Source organism: Triturus cristatus, chromosome 1_2, assembly GCF_964204655.1.
Source record: "Triturus cristatus chromosome 1_2, aTriCri1.1, whole genome shotgun sequence".
NCBI classification, from domain to species: Eukaryota; Metazoa; Chordata; class Amphibia; order Caudata; family Salamandridae; genus Triturus; species Triturus cristatus.
This window is the reverse complement of record NC_140580.1, coordinates 185,498,638-185,516,010: the sequence shown is the minus strand read 5'-3', so window position 1 is coordinate 185,516,010 and position 17,373 is coordinate 185,498,638. Positions and strand designations below refer to the sequence as shown.

Here is a 17,373-nt window from a genome sequence, read left to right as displayed (position 1 = left end):
GGATGCGAGCTGAATCTCATCCAGGAGGAATTTGCAGTAGACTGTCCACTGCCACGAAATGTGGGGCATTATCTTGTGTTTGGAAGTCCTCAACACTGAATGGGGAACCACGTTGGACTGCAAGTACCAGCATGCAGTTCTCCTTGAGTCCAGCGATTATAAAACCAACACCTGACTGCAGTGGGAGGAGTCGAGAGACTACTTATCAGGAGTGATCGTTGAACCTACAGGTGAACCCATCAGCCTGTGAAATCGGCACTGATGACGGCCATGGTTGGCCAGAAACGCGTCTGCCACAGCGTTCCACAGACTGTTTCAAGTGATTAGCTGGGAGCTCATTAAATCCTTTTACCTTACCCGGAGCTGTGTCCTGCTTGCTTTTTAGTGAAGGTGAGCGTTGGAGTGAATATTTGGCCGGTTCTGCTGATACCGGCTTTGGACACGCCCTCTCGGTCAGGAGCTCTGCGTTCTTTCAGCAAAACTTGTGGACGAGTACGAAGAGTACAAACGCAGCGCCCCCCCGAGCGAAAACTACTGCCACTGGGCTGTTATGTTTGCGAGGGGAGAGAGGAGGCAGCGAGTGTCTGCCTGATAAGGATACGGACAAGGATGCGAGCTGAATCTCATCCAGGAGGAATTTGCAGTAGACTGTCCACTGCCACGAAATGTGGGGCATTATCTTGTGTTTGGAAGTCCTCAACACTGAATGGGGAACCACGTTGGACTGCAAGTACCAGCATGCAGTTCTCCTGGAGTCCAGCGATTATAAAACCAACACCTGACTGCAGTGGGAGGAGTCGAGAGACTACTTATCAGGAGTGATCGTTGAACCTACAGGTGAACCCATCAGCCTGTGAAATCGGCACTGATGACGGCCATGGTTGGCCAGAAACGCGTCTGCCACAGCGTTCCACAGACTGTTTCAAGTGATTAGCTGGGAGCTCATTAAATCCTTTTACCTTACCCGGAGCTGTGTCCTGCTTGCTTTTTAGTGAAGGTGAGCGTTGGAGTGAATATATATATATATATATATATATATATATATATATATATATCAGCCACAAGTCCTGGAACAATCCGATAGGATCCAAAGAAAGCAGGTACGGACCACTTCGTGGAGATAGTTTCTATTTATTGATGGTGCAAATTAAAGTGCATAGTGCATTCTCAAGCAAGTGCTCAGCTCAGCCTGACGCGTTTCGACTGCCCACGGCAGATAACATAAATGAAAGCCAGGTAGGAGAGCCAGGCAGGTTTAACGGGAGGATCAGTCCCTGATCCTGAAGTGCAGGTGTCCACCCTGGGCTTTCTAGGTCTCTTTTACGCAGGGTAATGCGCAGGCTAGGGTATTTACTCATGAAAGGTGGGGATCCACCAGAAGGTCAACGGGGATGCTAGAAGCGCCGCGCCTGGAACCAGAGGTGGGCTGCAGCGGCTAGGCACCATCCCTGGCGGAGAAGCGGCGGGAGGGAGGTCGCATTGGGGAATGCAATTTTCTGCGTGCGCTTTTCGTCCAGTCACCATCAGCTTGCGGAGCCACCCAGTAGATACAGGGGGGCGACTGTCGCGAGAGCGCATTTCCTGTGGGTCAAAAAGGTAAAATCACGGACCCACGGGAGTAATGTTCACCGAACGCCCAGCCATCGTCGCGGACATGAGATCAGGGGAGCTCCAGGGGTTCCTCATGCTGTTGGGCTAAGCTTGCGATAGTAAGGGCGTGGGGCTGAGGTTGGCTGCTCATGATCCGGCGAATGACACCCTGTTGCCTCTTGGGACAGCGGCATGTGCGAATGTACTAATTTATTTGTTTCTTTATGCTAGGAGAAGGATCGGATGCCAGGCCCCTCCCTTCCTCGCACCTACTAGGATCTGCCTGGAACACACAGGTAAAGGGTAAAAGCCGCCCGAGGCAAGGAACACGAAGGGGTCAGAACGCCTACCGCTGCAGTGCATGGCGGAGGTGTCGCCATCAGGCCAAGAGCAGCGCGCCACATGGCCATGTTAACCTTTGCCACCCCCCCGTGGTGACCAGGTCAGGTGGTGAAAGCCACTACCCCCCTCTCACGCCGCCTGCTTTGTTTTACAGCCACGTCCTGCGCTTCCCGGACATTCCGCAGAGGGGCAAGGTACAGCAACAGTCGCCGGCGGAGGTGCTTTTGAGGTAACGCATAGCGGAGTGTTCCGCCGAGGGGGCCAGGTTTGGGGGGGCTCTCATGGCAGCACCAGGAGAGAGTAATGATGGGCAGGCAGGGACTGTTGCCGCGCCAGCGGCCGGCAAGTCCTCCTGGTCCATTGGTTAACAATTTTACAATCATCCCCTCACAGGGTTCAGCAAGTCCCTTCCCAGACTACACGACATCACGAGCATCATCAGGAGGAGAGTAGTGACAACAGGAAGTAAGTAGGGGGTGAGGGTCTGGGACCGAGCGGCGTAGGTGAAGACTGGGAAGCTGAGCCGTCATCAGCAGTTAGGTTTTGGCTTACAGCTCAATTTCTCTTCCAGGTGGGCAGTCGCAGATCCACCCAGATGAATAGCCAGGGATCCCACATGCTTCTCTCGATGATGTCCCAGGTGGAGGATTCCCAGCCAGGAACCTCCCAAGATGCGTAATTGTCGGCCGTCATGGAGATGGTCAGTGCCAAAGGGGTGGCTTGGGCCACTGAGCTGCGGAGGGCACACAGCCCAGACGATTCTGGCATCGCCATGCCTGCCCCATGCACGGGTCAGGAAGCCGCTGAGGAGAACGGTCCTACCAGATCAAAGAGGGTCCGCAGGCCTACAGTTAAGGACTTTTCAGCTGAACCACTGGTAGCTAGGAGCCGCACCACGAGCACAGCGCGGACTGTGGCCGTGCCGTTGGCCGACGCTCCCTTGCTCCACGCAGCCGGACCAGTGGCCCCCCTGGTCAACGCAGCGCCGCCTACGAACTTTGCCACCCGTGACGACCTGGGCAAGCTCACAGTCACGCTAACAAACTTCATGTCGGAGGTCAGAGCTGGTCTCCTGGCGTTCAACAACGGCAATATTGCGAACTGTGGAGTTGGGGCAGCTAGCCCAGTATCATCTGCGCAGGCACCAGGTGCCCCTTCAGTCACAAACGTTTGGGGTGGATGTGGGGGGGCAGCCACCGATCAGTGCTGCCACAGGGCAGCCCGGGGTTATCGAGCACTCTCCCCTCCCCGCTGGGGGGACCGTCCGCGAGTCAGGCGGCAAGATGCGAGTAGAGAAAGACATCCCGCCTGCAGCTTCATGCGCTTCCCTCGCGGTCCCTGTTGCCAACGCCACTCCTCCGCCTGCGTCCCCAGCGTCAGGCATCCCCCCCACCCCTGCAGCTCCACCTCCTGTATTCCCTGCCCCCGAGCCGCTAGTCACGTTGGCCCCCCTGCTGTCCAGCCGATGCTCGTTAGCGTGCGAGGTGTCCCTGGCGGCCAAGGAAGGGATTTGGAGGAGGGAATTTATTGACATCTTTACGCTTTTGATGCACGGGGCAGAAGGGGTTGATACCAGGAAAATGAGTGGTAAGGAGGAGGACAAGAAGGTTCGCTTCCAAGCTTGGCCTGACAAAAATAACAAAAGGTGGGGACAGGCCTTTGCCATTCTGGCAGCGGTTGTCATGGAACGGTACCCAGAACAAGGGGCGGGGCTGTTCCAATACGCTGGCATCATCACCAATGAGACAGACACTAACGGCGGGATGGGCTGGTACAGATATAATTGCGAGTTCAGGAAGAAGATAGCCATCTGTCCCGAACTGGGGTGGGGCCAGCTGGAGGTGCGTCTTTGGGTCCAGCATATGGGCAAGGGCAGGGTTGAGGCCGAGGGGAAGCCAAGCTCCACCATGAAGAAGGGAGAATCGAGCAAGGGCCAGAGGCAGGACAGGAAGGGCCAGTTCAAGCAGCCCTTTCGGGGAGGCCGTGGGGGGGGGCCAGAAGCAGGGACCCAGGAGAGCCTTCAATGGTACATGCAGGCTGTTTAATGCTGGGTCTTGCTCCTGGGGCAAGGCCGGTCGATACTCTCACACCTGCAGCAAGTGCGGTTCCCCTCACTCGGCCACCTCCTGCGACAAGCGCGAGCACGCCTCCATGCCCGCCAGACAAGACAAGTAGGCCCTGGGTCTGGGTTCCTCGTGCCGGGCCCTCACCCCCCCCCTTCCCCTCCACACAGCCCTTTTGGCATCCCCCCCTGGGAGCCCCTTCCCAAAGGTCCGTCCCCCATTGTAACCGCCAACCTGCTACCACTACTAAGGGAATACCCCAATGCGAAGGACAGACTGTCACTGGTCCAGGGATTCCTGGAGGGCTTCAGAAATTCCCTATCTGGGTCCTCTGGTCAGCAGGGATGCGGAAAACCTCAGGTCAGCCAGGGATCATCCTGAGGTAGTAGGGGCTAAGATCAAGAAGGAAGCGGCCATGGGGAGGGTGGCGGGCCCCTTCCTGCATCCCCCCCTTCCGAACTTTGTTGTCTCTCCCTTGGGGGTGGTCCCGAAGAAGGAGCCTGGGGCGTTCAGGCTGATCCAGCACTTGTCCTACCCGGAGGGGGATTCAGTGTACCACTGGCTTGAGGAGGGTTTGTGCTCTGTCTCGTACTGCTCGCTCGACATGGCAGTGGACATGGTCAGGAGGGTGGGCAGGGGAGCGTGGTTTGCCAAGGCTGATATTGAGCCCGCTTTCCGACTTCTCCCGGTCCACCCGGAAAGTGAGCACCTCCTTGGGTTCAAGTGGCAAGGTGAATTCTTCTATGACAGGTGCATGCCGATGGGGTGTGTGGTCTCGTGTGCCTACTTTGAAGCCTTCAGCTTATTCCTGCAGTGGGCCCTCTCAGTAAGGTTCAGCGTTGAGGGGGTGACCCACTACCTCGACGACTTTTTGTTCTTTGGGAGTGCGGGAACACAGGAGTGCAGCAGGGGGCTGCAATGTTTCTAGGACCTGGCCAGACACCTAGGGGTGCCGTTAGCACCTGGCAAGACGGAGGGTCCTGCGCAGGTTCTCACCTTTTTGGGCATCAAGCTTGACACGGTGACGGGCGTGTCTAGGCTCCCTGCAGAGAATGTCCAGGCTTTGCAACAGGATTTCCAGTCACTGCTGGGGAAAGACAAGGCTCCCTTGGGTGTTATCCAAAGCCTCTTGGGCAAGTTAAACTTTGCAGCCAGAGTCATCCCAGTGGGGCGGATGTTCGCCAGGAGATTAGCCAGGGCCACAGCTAACGTGTCTAGAAAACACCACCTGGTCAAGTTGGGGGCAGGTCTGAAGAAGGACTTGGTCATGTGGGGTGAGTTCCTGTTGCACTTCAATGGGACGGTTATCTGGAGGGCCCCCTGGGTGGACAGTCCCGAGCTCAGCTTGTTCACGGACGCCTCGGGAGGGAGGGCTTTGAGGCAATCCTGGGCGAAGAATGGCACGCACAGGAATGGCCCGACGCGTGGCACAAGCGCGGCACCACTTCCAAAATCACCGTTTTGGAACTTTTCCTTATCATCATAGCCCTCCACTTGTGGCCGGCCATCTTGTCTGACAGAAAGGTCCTTTTCTGGTCGGACAATATGGCGGTTGTGCAGGCCATCAACTGGCAGACCTCCAAGTGCCCGCTGGTGCTCTGCCTGCTCAGGGAGCTCGCCAGAGGGACCCTGTGCCACAATTTGGAGTGTAGGGCTCGACACATTGAGGGGATCAAGAATGTTGCGGCTGACGCTCTCTCTCGTTTTCAGTGGCTCTGATTCAGGGAGGCCTGGCCGCAGGCGAGCGCGGAGATGACCCCCTTCCCCGCAACCCTCTGGAGGATCTTGGAACAGCTAAGGGCCATGGGGGAGCGGGCCTTGGCCCCCAGGACCAGGAAGCGGTACCTGGCACACCTGACCTGCTTTAACAATGTGGCTGCTGTCTTAGGCCTGGCCAGGGTACCCGTTGAAGGGAAGGTACAGGCTTTTGTGGTGTGGGCCAAGAAACAGGGAAAGAGTCACTCTTGGGTCTGTGGTCATCTAACGGCGGTCAGCCATGATGCTAAGCTTAGCGGAGGACAGGACCCTACCAAGTCCTTTGCCATCAGGTCGGCTCTAAAGGGGTGGGCTTGGGAAGAGCCCCGGGTGCCAGACAACAGGTCCCCCATCACCTTTCCCATCCTGCAGGCCATGCTAGACGTCCTGGGAGGTGTCACCCACTCGCCTTACGAGGCACCCCTCTTTGCCGCTTCCTTTTGCTTAGCAATCTTTGGAGCTTTCAGGATCAGCGAGTTAGTGGCTCGGTCAAAATCTGATAGGTCAGGGGACGCCCTGGGCATAGCGGATATCCGGTTGTTGGGTGAGTTAACTATCCACCTCTGAAGGTCAAAGACAGATCAGAACGGAAAGGGGGTGGTGGTGGAGCTACTGCCTTTTGGAGACACCAGATATTGCCCGGTTAAGAGGGTCCGGGAGTTATTTTCTCTTCGCCCTGCAGCACCGGGGTACTTATTGATTCACGCAGCCCTTGTTCCCCTAACCATCTTCCAGGTAGACAGGGTAATGGGTGCTTGTCTGTCTAAGACCGGCCTTCTCCAGGCTGATAAAAAATATTCAAGCCACTCCTTCAGGATTGGGGCGGCCACCACTGCATTCTCAGCAGGCCTGGAACCGTCACGGGTCATGAAAGTGGGGCGCTGGGAGTCTCAGCGTTACAAGCGATATATCCGCCCCTGATGGGGCCTGCTTTATGTTTAGGACTGTAACATGCAGTGTTGTGTGTCACTTGTGGATGGTTTGGTGGTTGTAGTGCATAACTTACCGTTTGGTAATAAACTTTTGAGTTGAAACGTGTCCTTTGTTTCTTCAGGGTCACGTGTGTGGGTCATTGGGCACTCTGCCATCTCCCGGTAGGCCCGTTGGGCATCGATCAGGAACTGGATGCGGCGCTTCTCACAAAGTTTGAGTGGTTGGGGTTTCCAGGGATGAGATGGTGCAGCCTCATGAACAGACTGGAGCACTCGCTACCCACGTTGGGTGCCCCGCCCAACTTTTTGGTGATCCACCTGGGGGGCAATGACTTGACTGCTGTGCGGAGGACCCTGCTCCTGCATGCCATGAAGACTGACCTAGGGGAACTAAGCAAATGCCTAGGTCAGTGCGAGCTCTGGTGGTCGGAGATTTTGCCGCGGAGGGTGTGACAGGGTGCTAAGTCTGGTGAGGCGGTGGAGCGGTCCAGGAAACGGGTGAACTGCTCCATGCACAAGTTCACTCAGCAGAGGGGCCTGGGATTTATCAGACACGAAATGATTCAGGAAAGGGTCAAAGGATACTTCGAGTCTGACGGGGTACACCTCACTCCGGTGGGGATGGACCTGTTCCAGCTAGACTTAGAGGAGGCACTAGCGCACATAGGTTGCAGGTAATAGACTAGAGCAGTTGGTGGGGGGCCCCGGCCGCGACAGTTGGCCGCCTCCTGGGCTGTGGCGGAGTTACAGGGCGATCTGTATGCATATGGGTATAGAACAGTACCGCTGCGCGGCACACGGTGGTGCCAGAGCCGAACCCCAGGAGCCTCATGGGAGGTTCACGGATTCTATGTCTGCGCCCCGTAGTCCTTCGGGCGGTTATGGGCCTGAACAACCGGGGGCTTGCCTAGCTACGCTCCACCCAGAAGGGTGAGAGTATAATGGACCTAGGGTGGTCAGGTGATCCGGGATGGGGATCACCAGAAGGTGCAGTACTAAGTGGTTCGCCACGGTACTGCTAGGCTCATCAGGCGGGCAGGTGGCGAGAAGGCTGCCTGTCCTTGGATCGCCCGTAAACTAACCCACCAGATTACATCACGTTGTATGTAATAAACCTGCAGCAGTTTTTTCCCAAGTATAACTTGTGTGGTGTGTTTCATTTGCGGGCATTCTTGGTGTGGGGGGGGGGAGGGAGGTCTGTTGCCATGATGGGGCTACATCCTAAAGCTTTTTTCCGTTCTCTATACGCACTGCACACAAACCGACCCCGCAGATTAAAAAATGTCCCATTGGAACACGCAGCCACAGCTCATGGAGAAGCAGCAGAACGAAGGATGTTATAAATAATAAAATACAGAAAATGATCTCATTTATTTGCAAGGTTAAGGAGGTGGCTTGTTCTTTATCTGGGCCACCAGCTTCTTGGCTTACTTTAAGACAGCGGCTGGTGCAACAGAGCGCTCATTGACATGCCCGTCTCATCCTCCGGTGCCGGGGATTTACTGTACCTTGCTGGCACCAGATAGGAAAACGTGCCGCGCGACCCGCGTCCTAGCGCTGCCATTGGAATCTGCGCCTTGGGATGGCGGCGCTGCACTTGGAACGCATCCGAGCGCGTTTCCATCAGAATAAAGTTACTCGGAGACTCTAAGCAGCAAAAGTAGAGGCACGCGGGATCGCCAGCCTGCCAGGTTTTATGCAGGGCCACAAACAAACAAAATTACATTCAATGGGCAAGCAGGGTTATTTTGCGGGCTTATTTTTTTTTTTTAACAACAGGTAATTAGCAGTCACATTCAGCTACGCACCTCCACAGCGAGCTCTCGGTGATGCTCCCCAGGTTGTAGTCGTACAGCTTAGTCAGAATGAGAATCACCTGCAGGCGAGAGAGAGAGAAATATCGTGGTTAGTCTTAAACAATTACTGCCATTCCACTCCAAATGAGATGACCCAAGGGAGGGCTCAGTATTCATTTATTGGACGCGCCGCTATAATTGTGGCAACTGCTCTAGCGATCGCCTAATCTGACGCGGGCATTGAGGCTCGGAGCAGCGAGGTCTCTCCATCCGATACACTAACACGGCGGCGCGCGCTCCCACTCCACCCGCCTCCTCTCTGCCTCAACTGCAGAACCTGCTAATGACCGGAAGTGGTATGGACCGGCTGAGGCACGAGGACAGCAGTGTGAACGGCTGCCAGCGCATCCTGCCCGTCACTGTTTCTTGGACCATCTTTATACCTGTTTAGGGAACATTTTCATCAGGAGCGGATGTGCGTCTATCTCAAACACCCAGGGCCCGATTCACCCAAAAAGTCTTTGAGTGGTGGCGACTTACTTCTGTCACCATCAGGGCTTTAAGTGGGCCGGGTCTCAGACCATGTAGGAACTAAAAACGAACATTGCAAATGCTCCCTATGGTGTCTTAAATTCATTTCCTTAACTGTACTGACAAAAAACTGAACGATTTGAGTACAATTAATGTATAAAACGTTAAAGTAAACCATGTTAGTTAATGAGTTCCTGTGTATGTTTTACACGTTTTACTTAAAATTGCATTCCCTGACAGCGCAAGCTATTTCCAAGATGATGTGTGTCTGTATTTTTTGTTCCTGTGACATAGTTCGGTCATATAGCGCATACTTTGAATTGAGTCGCCTCCAGGAGTTTATAACGGAGATCGAGAACACTGGGGTTGTGGTAGAAGGCAGTGTGAGTTTCTCACAGTATCTGTCACTAGGTCAGAAAATGTCCAGAATACAAAAAAATCCAATACTTTGCCTCTCTGGAGGGCAGTGGTCACGCATTTCTGTTGAAATTGTAAGTTTTTCCAAATGTGTGTGAAGGAGATATACAGCTGTAAAATATTTAACGCAAAAGTGAAGGAAAATGCAGTGCTTAGAGGTGAGTGGGTAGGTGACGTGTTTGGGAGTGGAGAAGTGAAGGAGATGCGATGAAGGGCCTTTAGTAGACAGTGAAAAGAGGCTGCTTAAGAGCGAAGAGACAAGGTGTGAAATACGCACATGAGGATTTCACATAGATGTGGTCAGAAAAAGGGTGTGCATGACTAACAGAGTGAACTTAAGAGGAGTGATTGAGACACTCTGAAGACCACTACCCCTTCCACAGGCTCCTACTGTCACAATTGAAACATTTTCAATATTCATTATGGCAACATTTGTCATTTACCTTAAACAGCTAACAACCATTGACAAAGCCAATAATCCTTGCTTCTTTTAGGTGTATGTCAATTGACACGTACATGGAAAATGGAGGGAAGGAGCAGCGGGCTGACCATGGAGGGATGGGACAGCAAGCTTACTACGCAGGTTAAGTGGGAAGGTCAGGGGTATACAGAGTAAAGTGGGCAGGCAGGAGTAGATCAAGGGAGGTGTGCTGACCATGGAGAGCAGACTGGCATTGGTAGGACTAACACAAAGGACCACAGTGACATGAGAAAGGGTGCCGCAGCATGGAGAGCAAAAGGCAGGGAGTGGGATAGGGGGTAGCAAACTGATCACAGAGGGTAGGAGGGATGCAGCAGGGGCATGCACACAGAACGGAGAGCATGACGAAGATGGGCAGAGGCCATAAACTGACCAGAGAGAGCACACACGAGGGAGTAGATGCATGAAGGTGGGAAAGGAATGGTGGCATGGTCGACAAGCTGATCACATTGTGTAGGAAGAAGGTGACAGGGGCAGCAAGCTGACCATTCAGGGCAGGCCGGCATGGACATAGGCACTCGCACATATAACTGAGCACAGGGAGAGGGAGGAGGGGACAGCAAGTGATCCACTGAGGGGAGGGATCAAAGTCAGGGGCAGCAAGCAGATGATGGAGAGCTGGATAGCACAGGCATAAAGAGCCATGGAGCACAGGAGGGAGTGGGCAGGGGGCCATGGTCACATAACTTAGGGCAGATGGGAGGGGACAGGGCAGCGAGCTGACCATGTACAGCAGGAATGAGGGGCCAGGGGAATACATATGGGGGAGGGGAAGGGCAGCAAGCTGATTATAGAGGGCAGGCCTGCAAAGGCAGTGGAATCACAATGGACCACGGAGGACTGCAGGGAGAGGGAAGGGGCAGACACACAGAGAAATCACTGGCAGGCGCAGCAAGCTGACAACAGAGGACAGGCTGGCATGGGTAGAGTCAGCATTAACCACAGGCAGCTGAGAGAAGGGTGGGGCAGAGTGCTGAGCATAGGAGGCAGATCGGCATGAGTAGGATTAGCGCAATGGACCATGAAAGGCAGGAGGGAGGGAGGAGAGCACCCGACAATGGCCCAGAGCGGGTTGCCTGGTCCTGGACCTAGAGAAAGCCTTTGACTGTCTGGAGTGGGGATACCTGGTGTCGACGCTGTCGCACTTCCGACTGGGGCTGGGCTTCCTACAGCTAACGGCTCTTCTGTACAAGGGACCTATGGTGCGCGTGCGTACGGGTCCATATGTCTCAGACCCCATTCAGATCGGCCGAGGTACCAGGCAGGGGTGTCCGTTGTCGCCCCTCCTGTTTGCGCTTGCAATGGAGCCGTTAGCGGCGACACTCCGTAGGGAGCTGGCGGATGGCATTCCGCTGGGAGACGCTACCCACCAGGTGTCCCTTTACGCAGATGACCTACTGGTCTATGTCAGGGATGTGTCCGCTATCCCGGCGAGGCTGGGCGGCATCTTACACACCTTTGAGCAGCTCTTAGGCCTCCGAGTCAACGCCGCTAAATCCTGTCTGTTCGCCTTCCGAGGCGACGTCCAGGACCCTGGTTACCGCCTTGGCGGAGTGCGGGTCCAATGGCAGCCGGACACCTTCCGCTATCTGGGTGTCCAGATATATCGCCGCCCAGCGGATCTAGTGGACGGTAACCTGGGGCGCGCCGTGACAGCGGTCCGAGCCCAGATGGTGTTCTGGAGTACGCTTGCCCTTTCGGTGACTGGGCGCATAGCGCTTGTTAAAATGGTGGTGCTGCCGCGTCTGTTGTACTATTTTGCCAACCTCCCGGTGTATATACCGGTGTCCTTCTTCACGCCCTTCACGCGCTCCCTCCGCGATTTCGTCTGGGGAACGGCGCGCCACAGGGTGGCGCTACCGAAACTGTGTCTTCCCGTGGGCCAGGGTGGACTAGGGATGCCGTGCCTTGAACACTATTATCTGGCAGCGCAGCTACAATGGGTGGCCCGCTGGCTAGGTGATAGATGCCGAGAGGACACGGCGACGGCGGTGAACCCGCCGCTGACAGTAACGGAGCTCCTCCGAATCTTTCACCCGACCACGAGCGCGCTTAAGCCCGAACCACTGTTGCTAGTGGTGGCGTATAAATGCTACCGACGATGTCTCCGGCTGACTCGGACCAGAATCCCATATGCCCCAGCTATTCCTCTGGAGGGCTCCCCTTGCGGGCGAGACACGCTTGGGGCTGCGGACCTCAGGGATTGGCACGCGGTTGATCTCCACACATTGGAGGATCTATACCATGAGGGGGGCCTTCGGTCCTTCGCGACTCTTGCAGAAGAGACGGGACTGGCGCAGGGCCAGTTTCTCCGGCACCGGGCCCTGATAGAGACGCTGGCGGGTCACTGGGGAGACTTGCGGGTAGAGCCGGAGCAGCACTTAGTGCTGCAATACCTCCATGTCTTGGGCCGAGGGGGGCATCTAATCAAATGGTTTGCTGCGGCCTTGCGGATGCACGCGGCAGCGAACTTAGGGACACTACGCGAGAGATGGGAGGGGGATCTTGGCCGACCTATGGTAGATAAAGAGTGGGAGAGGGTGCTGCAGGGGCCGAGGAGGATACCTCGAAACATGAGATTTCGTCAAATACAGTTTTTTGTCCTGCATAGGGCCTACCTCACGCCGGCTGCCATTAACAAGTATTTTCATCGCGTAGATGCCTGCTGCCCCCGCTGCGCAGGGGTTGACGCCGACCTGCTCCACATGCTGTGGGGATGCCCTGCGTTACGGTTGTACTGGCAGGCGGTCCATGAGGAGCTCCGTCGGTGTACAAGCTGGGAAATTCCACCCGAGTGGCCCACTTATTTATTACATCTCTTTCACCGGCCAGCCCCGGCTAAGGTGGCCTCTCGTTTTCTTGATTTGGGGATCATAGTGGCAAAGCGACTTATCACCAAACGCTGGAAGGCAGACGCTGCGCCACATGTGCGAGCATGGCGTAGCTCTTTGCTGGTGTGGGCAAAAGCGGAGGAGGTGGCGCTTCGGCAGGAAGAGACGCTGGGGCTTAGAATGACGCCTGTCGCATCCCAATGGGGGGAGATGCTGCGGGCGCTACTGCAATCTGAAGAGGTGGCCCCGGGAGGTAGCGGGTCTGCGCTGTAGAGGCTGCGTTGGATGGCGAGGCGCTGTTCGTCTGGTTGAGCTGCCGCGCTGGTGTGACTGACAGGCATTAAAGTGTAGACAGTGCATGCCTAGGATTTACTCTTAGTGCTAGAGCCGACCCTGGTGGGGGGGACTGGAGAAGTCGGAACATGGCGGGGCGGGGGATCAGAAGGGAGGGGCCGTCTAGACTAGAACTTGCGAGCTGCTGTTGGTAGTTATCTTAGTTGCTAGGCTGTCGGGAAAACGTCCACCCAGTTACTAAACGGGGAGTTTAGCACTGTTTGTATACCTGTTTGGGGATGCACCGGGATTAGCACATACCTGATCCAGGAGAGGGTGGGCGGATGCACTCCACTAGATCTGCGGCCCTGGCATTATGCGAGGTGATATTGTGCTTCAAAGACTAGCTGGTTGTACAAGAGGGCTCTGTCACTCCCTTTCCTGATAATGTCACGAGGCTAGAATGTATATGCTATGCACAGAAACTCAGCTCATGGTTATATATTACGATGCTCACTGATTGATTATGATGTAATGTGTGCTTTTACCTGCAAACTTAATAAACAGATTTATAAATAAAAAAATGAAAGGCAGGAGGGAGGATGCAAAGGCACATGCATTGATATCAGAGGTCAGGAGAGGTAGCAACCTGACCACTGAGGGCAGGCCGACAGAGGCAGCACAATAGACCACAGATGGCAGGAGAGAGGAGACAAGCACATGCACAGAGAGAAACGATGGGATGGTGGATGATTGCAGAGACAGCATCTTGATCATGAATGGCAGGAGGAAGACAGCAGGGGGCTGACCTTGGAGTACAGAGAGCAGGCGGAAGAGGACAGGAGAACGCAGAGGACGAAAGTGGAAGGTAGGTAGGGACTGCAAGCAGAGCATGGAGGGTAGGGCAGCTGAGGCAAGAGAAGCACAGCAGACCAAAGAAGGCAGGAGGGAGGGAGGAGGCAGGGACACACGGGAGGGAGAACAAAGGACAGTAGAGAAGTTGCAGTGGAAGCAAGCTAACTATTGAGGGAAGGCCGGAGGCAAACCAACCACTTAGGCAGAAGAGAGTTAGCAGGGGCAGAAATGAGAACCAGCAAGCTGACCACTGACAGCAGGCTGCTGTGGATTGGACACCCATGAGGTTAGGTTCGGCCAACCCCTCACTGTCCATGACCAAAGGCAGTGCACGGTTGGGTAGTTGGCTGAATATGTTCAAGAAAAACACACAAAAAAAACCTAGGAATTCACAGAAAAAACCCAAAAGGTTAAAGTTGCATTATAGATAGATGATAGAAGGGGTTACAAAAATGTTTATAAACCAAAAAGCATTTCTCTGTTATAAATTAGTGACCAGTAATAGTAATATTAGTGACTATAGCTAGTGCTCCTGTCATGCACTGCTTATGGCCTCATAGATTATGATTTTTACATAGTATTTCTCCCATCAGCATACAGTAACCATGTACAATGTAATTCAGTTGCACAAGTCCTTAAAGGGTGTAATAAAAAAAAAAAAGGATGATCTTTTGGGGAGAGGATGTAGCCTTACGGCTAGGGCGGTCGACCTCAAATCTGGGGAACCGCGTTCAAGTCTCAGCAACGACGCTCAACATCCTATGATTCTGGTCAAATCACTTAATTTCCCTGTGCCTAACAAAAATTAATGTGTCTGTATGTAAACACTACTGGTGCTCATGTAAAGTGATCTGATATCCGATACCTTCAGGTCAAGTTCGCGGTATATAAATTTCAGGGGAAAAAAATAAGCAGTTCTTAATTTAGGGTCAATGATCCCTATGCAGTGGGTCTGTGATGGTTTGCAACATTAAATATTAGCAGTCAATAAAGTAAAGAAGAAAATCTTAAAATTTAAAAAATGTTATGTAAATGTGAATGATTTGAATTTGGAGGCTAAAAATTAAGTTGGTATCCTTAGCTTGATTTGTGGGAGCAGAACAATTACAGCAAACAGAAGACAATGTAGATGATGGGTAGCCTCAATTGAAGTATCAACAAAAAGAGCATGCATTAGGAGCTAAAAAGGCAAAGTGATATGCTAGAATCTAGCATATTGCTCGGTCTTTGAAATATAAAAAAAACAATATTTAGAAAAGCTCCAGCATTCCCAATAAAATGACACTCTTTTTCTATATTTGCATGTTAAATAAATAAAATATTTAGTCATTTGTGTATTGGTTTGATGTGTATTTTTTTTGCAAATGTGTACATTATTTTGTTAAGTTAAATACACACAGATTGCTTAGGCTGGGGTCCTGGCTTCCAGTAATGAGTCAGTGGGGGTCCTTAGCCAGAGTTAATAATTCAGTAGGGCTCCATATAAGTGAAATGGTTTAAAACTGCAGCCTCGATCATTTCAGTTCTCTCTCAGCTCCAATTTCTTGGTTCACTTTCATTTGAATTCCCTCATCTGTCATTTGTCCTTGTTCTTACCGGCCTTTTAGATAACTTTCATATTTTAACCAGACTTTGTCGTAAGTCCAACTATCCATTTTCAGTAGGAGTATGAAGTAATTACTAAAAGGCCTGACATTGGGAAAGGTGAAAAATATAGTAAGAGACGTGCTTTTTTTTACTCCGTCCAGAATCTCATTCATCTTGCTTGTTATTAAAAGTTGGGCAGAATATGGATATTGCATGAGCAATTAGAGTTTGGGTCAAATAAATGTTCCAGTTCACAAGTGCCAATTCTGTCACTATTGTAATAATGTCAATAACCTCTAGGGTCTTTCCTGCCATTTCATGAATTTTACCCTCCGACATTAGATAAGATTTAATCACAAAATAAAATTTCAAATTGCTTTCTTAGACAGCTCGTCTGATCAACCTTATGTTGAAAAAGCACTTTCCATTCCCTCTAAATTATATCTGCCAAAGTCTTTACAGACAAGCCACATATGGAGAGGTTCATAACAAAGGGTTCCATAGTCCATGATATATATATCAGGTAAAAGGCCAACTTAGACATGGGTGTCACTTGAGCATTCCTCTCATCTCTGAAGATGCCTTAGTGTCAAATCCCATTGCAATCAGCAATCCCTTTTCTTTTAAAATAGCTCATGGGCTCTGACAGAACGTCATGACTCTTGATTGATCATCTAGTGCAGTAGGAGATGCATGCAATATTGATTCTCAAAGTTTAGCTCGAAACTCTAAGAAATTTATATAAATGGTCACAAGTGCCACCCATGACCACCATAATGGCCGATTTGGATCCTCAATGTGGAGAGCAGATAAGACCTAGATCGTTATCCACAGTCATCCTCCAGTAGTTCGATATATCTTGCTGTTATCTAGTAGACCAAAATATTTGGTATGGATCTTATGATCTAGAATGGAGCAAATAGAAGGTAAAACTTTAGATGCACTTCATGAAAATTCATACAATTAGGGATCTCTGCTTCCATCTTTTTTGTATTTACTTTCCTGTAAAAGAACTTTGAAGCCTCTATTTTTTTAAGGACAAAGTTACTTTAGGGATAATATTAAATTTTTGATCATCGAAATGTTAATTATTTAACCTCCTTAAGCGTGACTGCTACACCTCCAAAGAAATTTCAGTTTGCTATTATTGGTGAACGAGCTGTTAAGAGTCACTCCCACTTTATATTTAGTAACAAGAAAGTTGAAGGAGCCGAATTCATAGAAGTAATACATTGCAAATTCACTACTAGAATGTAAGGACTTTTTTTTGTTATGCTCCGATGATTTCAGTGTATTGTAAAAATAGTATGTGTAAAGTGTTACTCTTTTTAATAGGTTGAAATAGTCACTGATCCCATTACTAACTTCTTGCAACAACCTTTATTATTCTACATCTGCCTTAAGCCACTCAGTGTGAACAGAAGCATTAGGTCTCTTCAATAAGAGAGACATTAATTAAGATTTATATTTACACATGAAAAATGTGCAATATTCTATATTCAGCCATGTGCCTAGTTTGTCAATGTTTGGACATGCACGCACATTTCTTTGTGACTCATTAAGCATTTCACAACATTTATATATGTATTGTATTTACGAATGGTGGAAAATGATCACTCTTTCCCTCATGTCAATGTGTAATCAGTTTATGGCATTCACAGATTATTCATACGTCCATTTATGTTACTTGCTGACATTCCATTTCCTTATATTTTTGGGGAATTCTAAAACATTTTACATCAAGGACATCAGTGCCTGCACATATCCTGATAAAAACGGGACTAGTGTAAGTTAGTAATTTAGTCAAGTGCTAAAAGAGCATGGCAAGATCATAGTAATGTTTACAAAGTTACTATTCTGTAGTGCAAAACAAAATTTTCTTTGCATTCACTGGCACTTCTATATTGCGTAAAGATGCCA

General features: G+C 51.5%; 1 protein-coding gene across 2 annotated transcripts in view; it reads right to left on the bottom strand.

The window, feature by feature from the left end:
* LOC146867033 (VPS10 domain-containing receptor SorCS1-like) overlaps window positions 1-17,373 on the bottom strand; it is a 3,068,338-nt gene that overhangs the window by 2,054,754 nt on the left and 996,211 nt on the right. For both annotated transcript variants that reach the window (XM_085603449.1, XM_085603451.1), the window contains exon 2: window positions 8,491-8,558. In XM_085603449.1, the coding sequence (XP_085459575.1) occupies window positions 8,491-8,558 (68 nt within the window). The remainder of the gene's footprint in view (window positions 1-8,490; window positions 8,559-17,373) is intronic.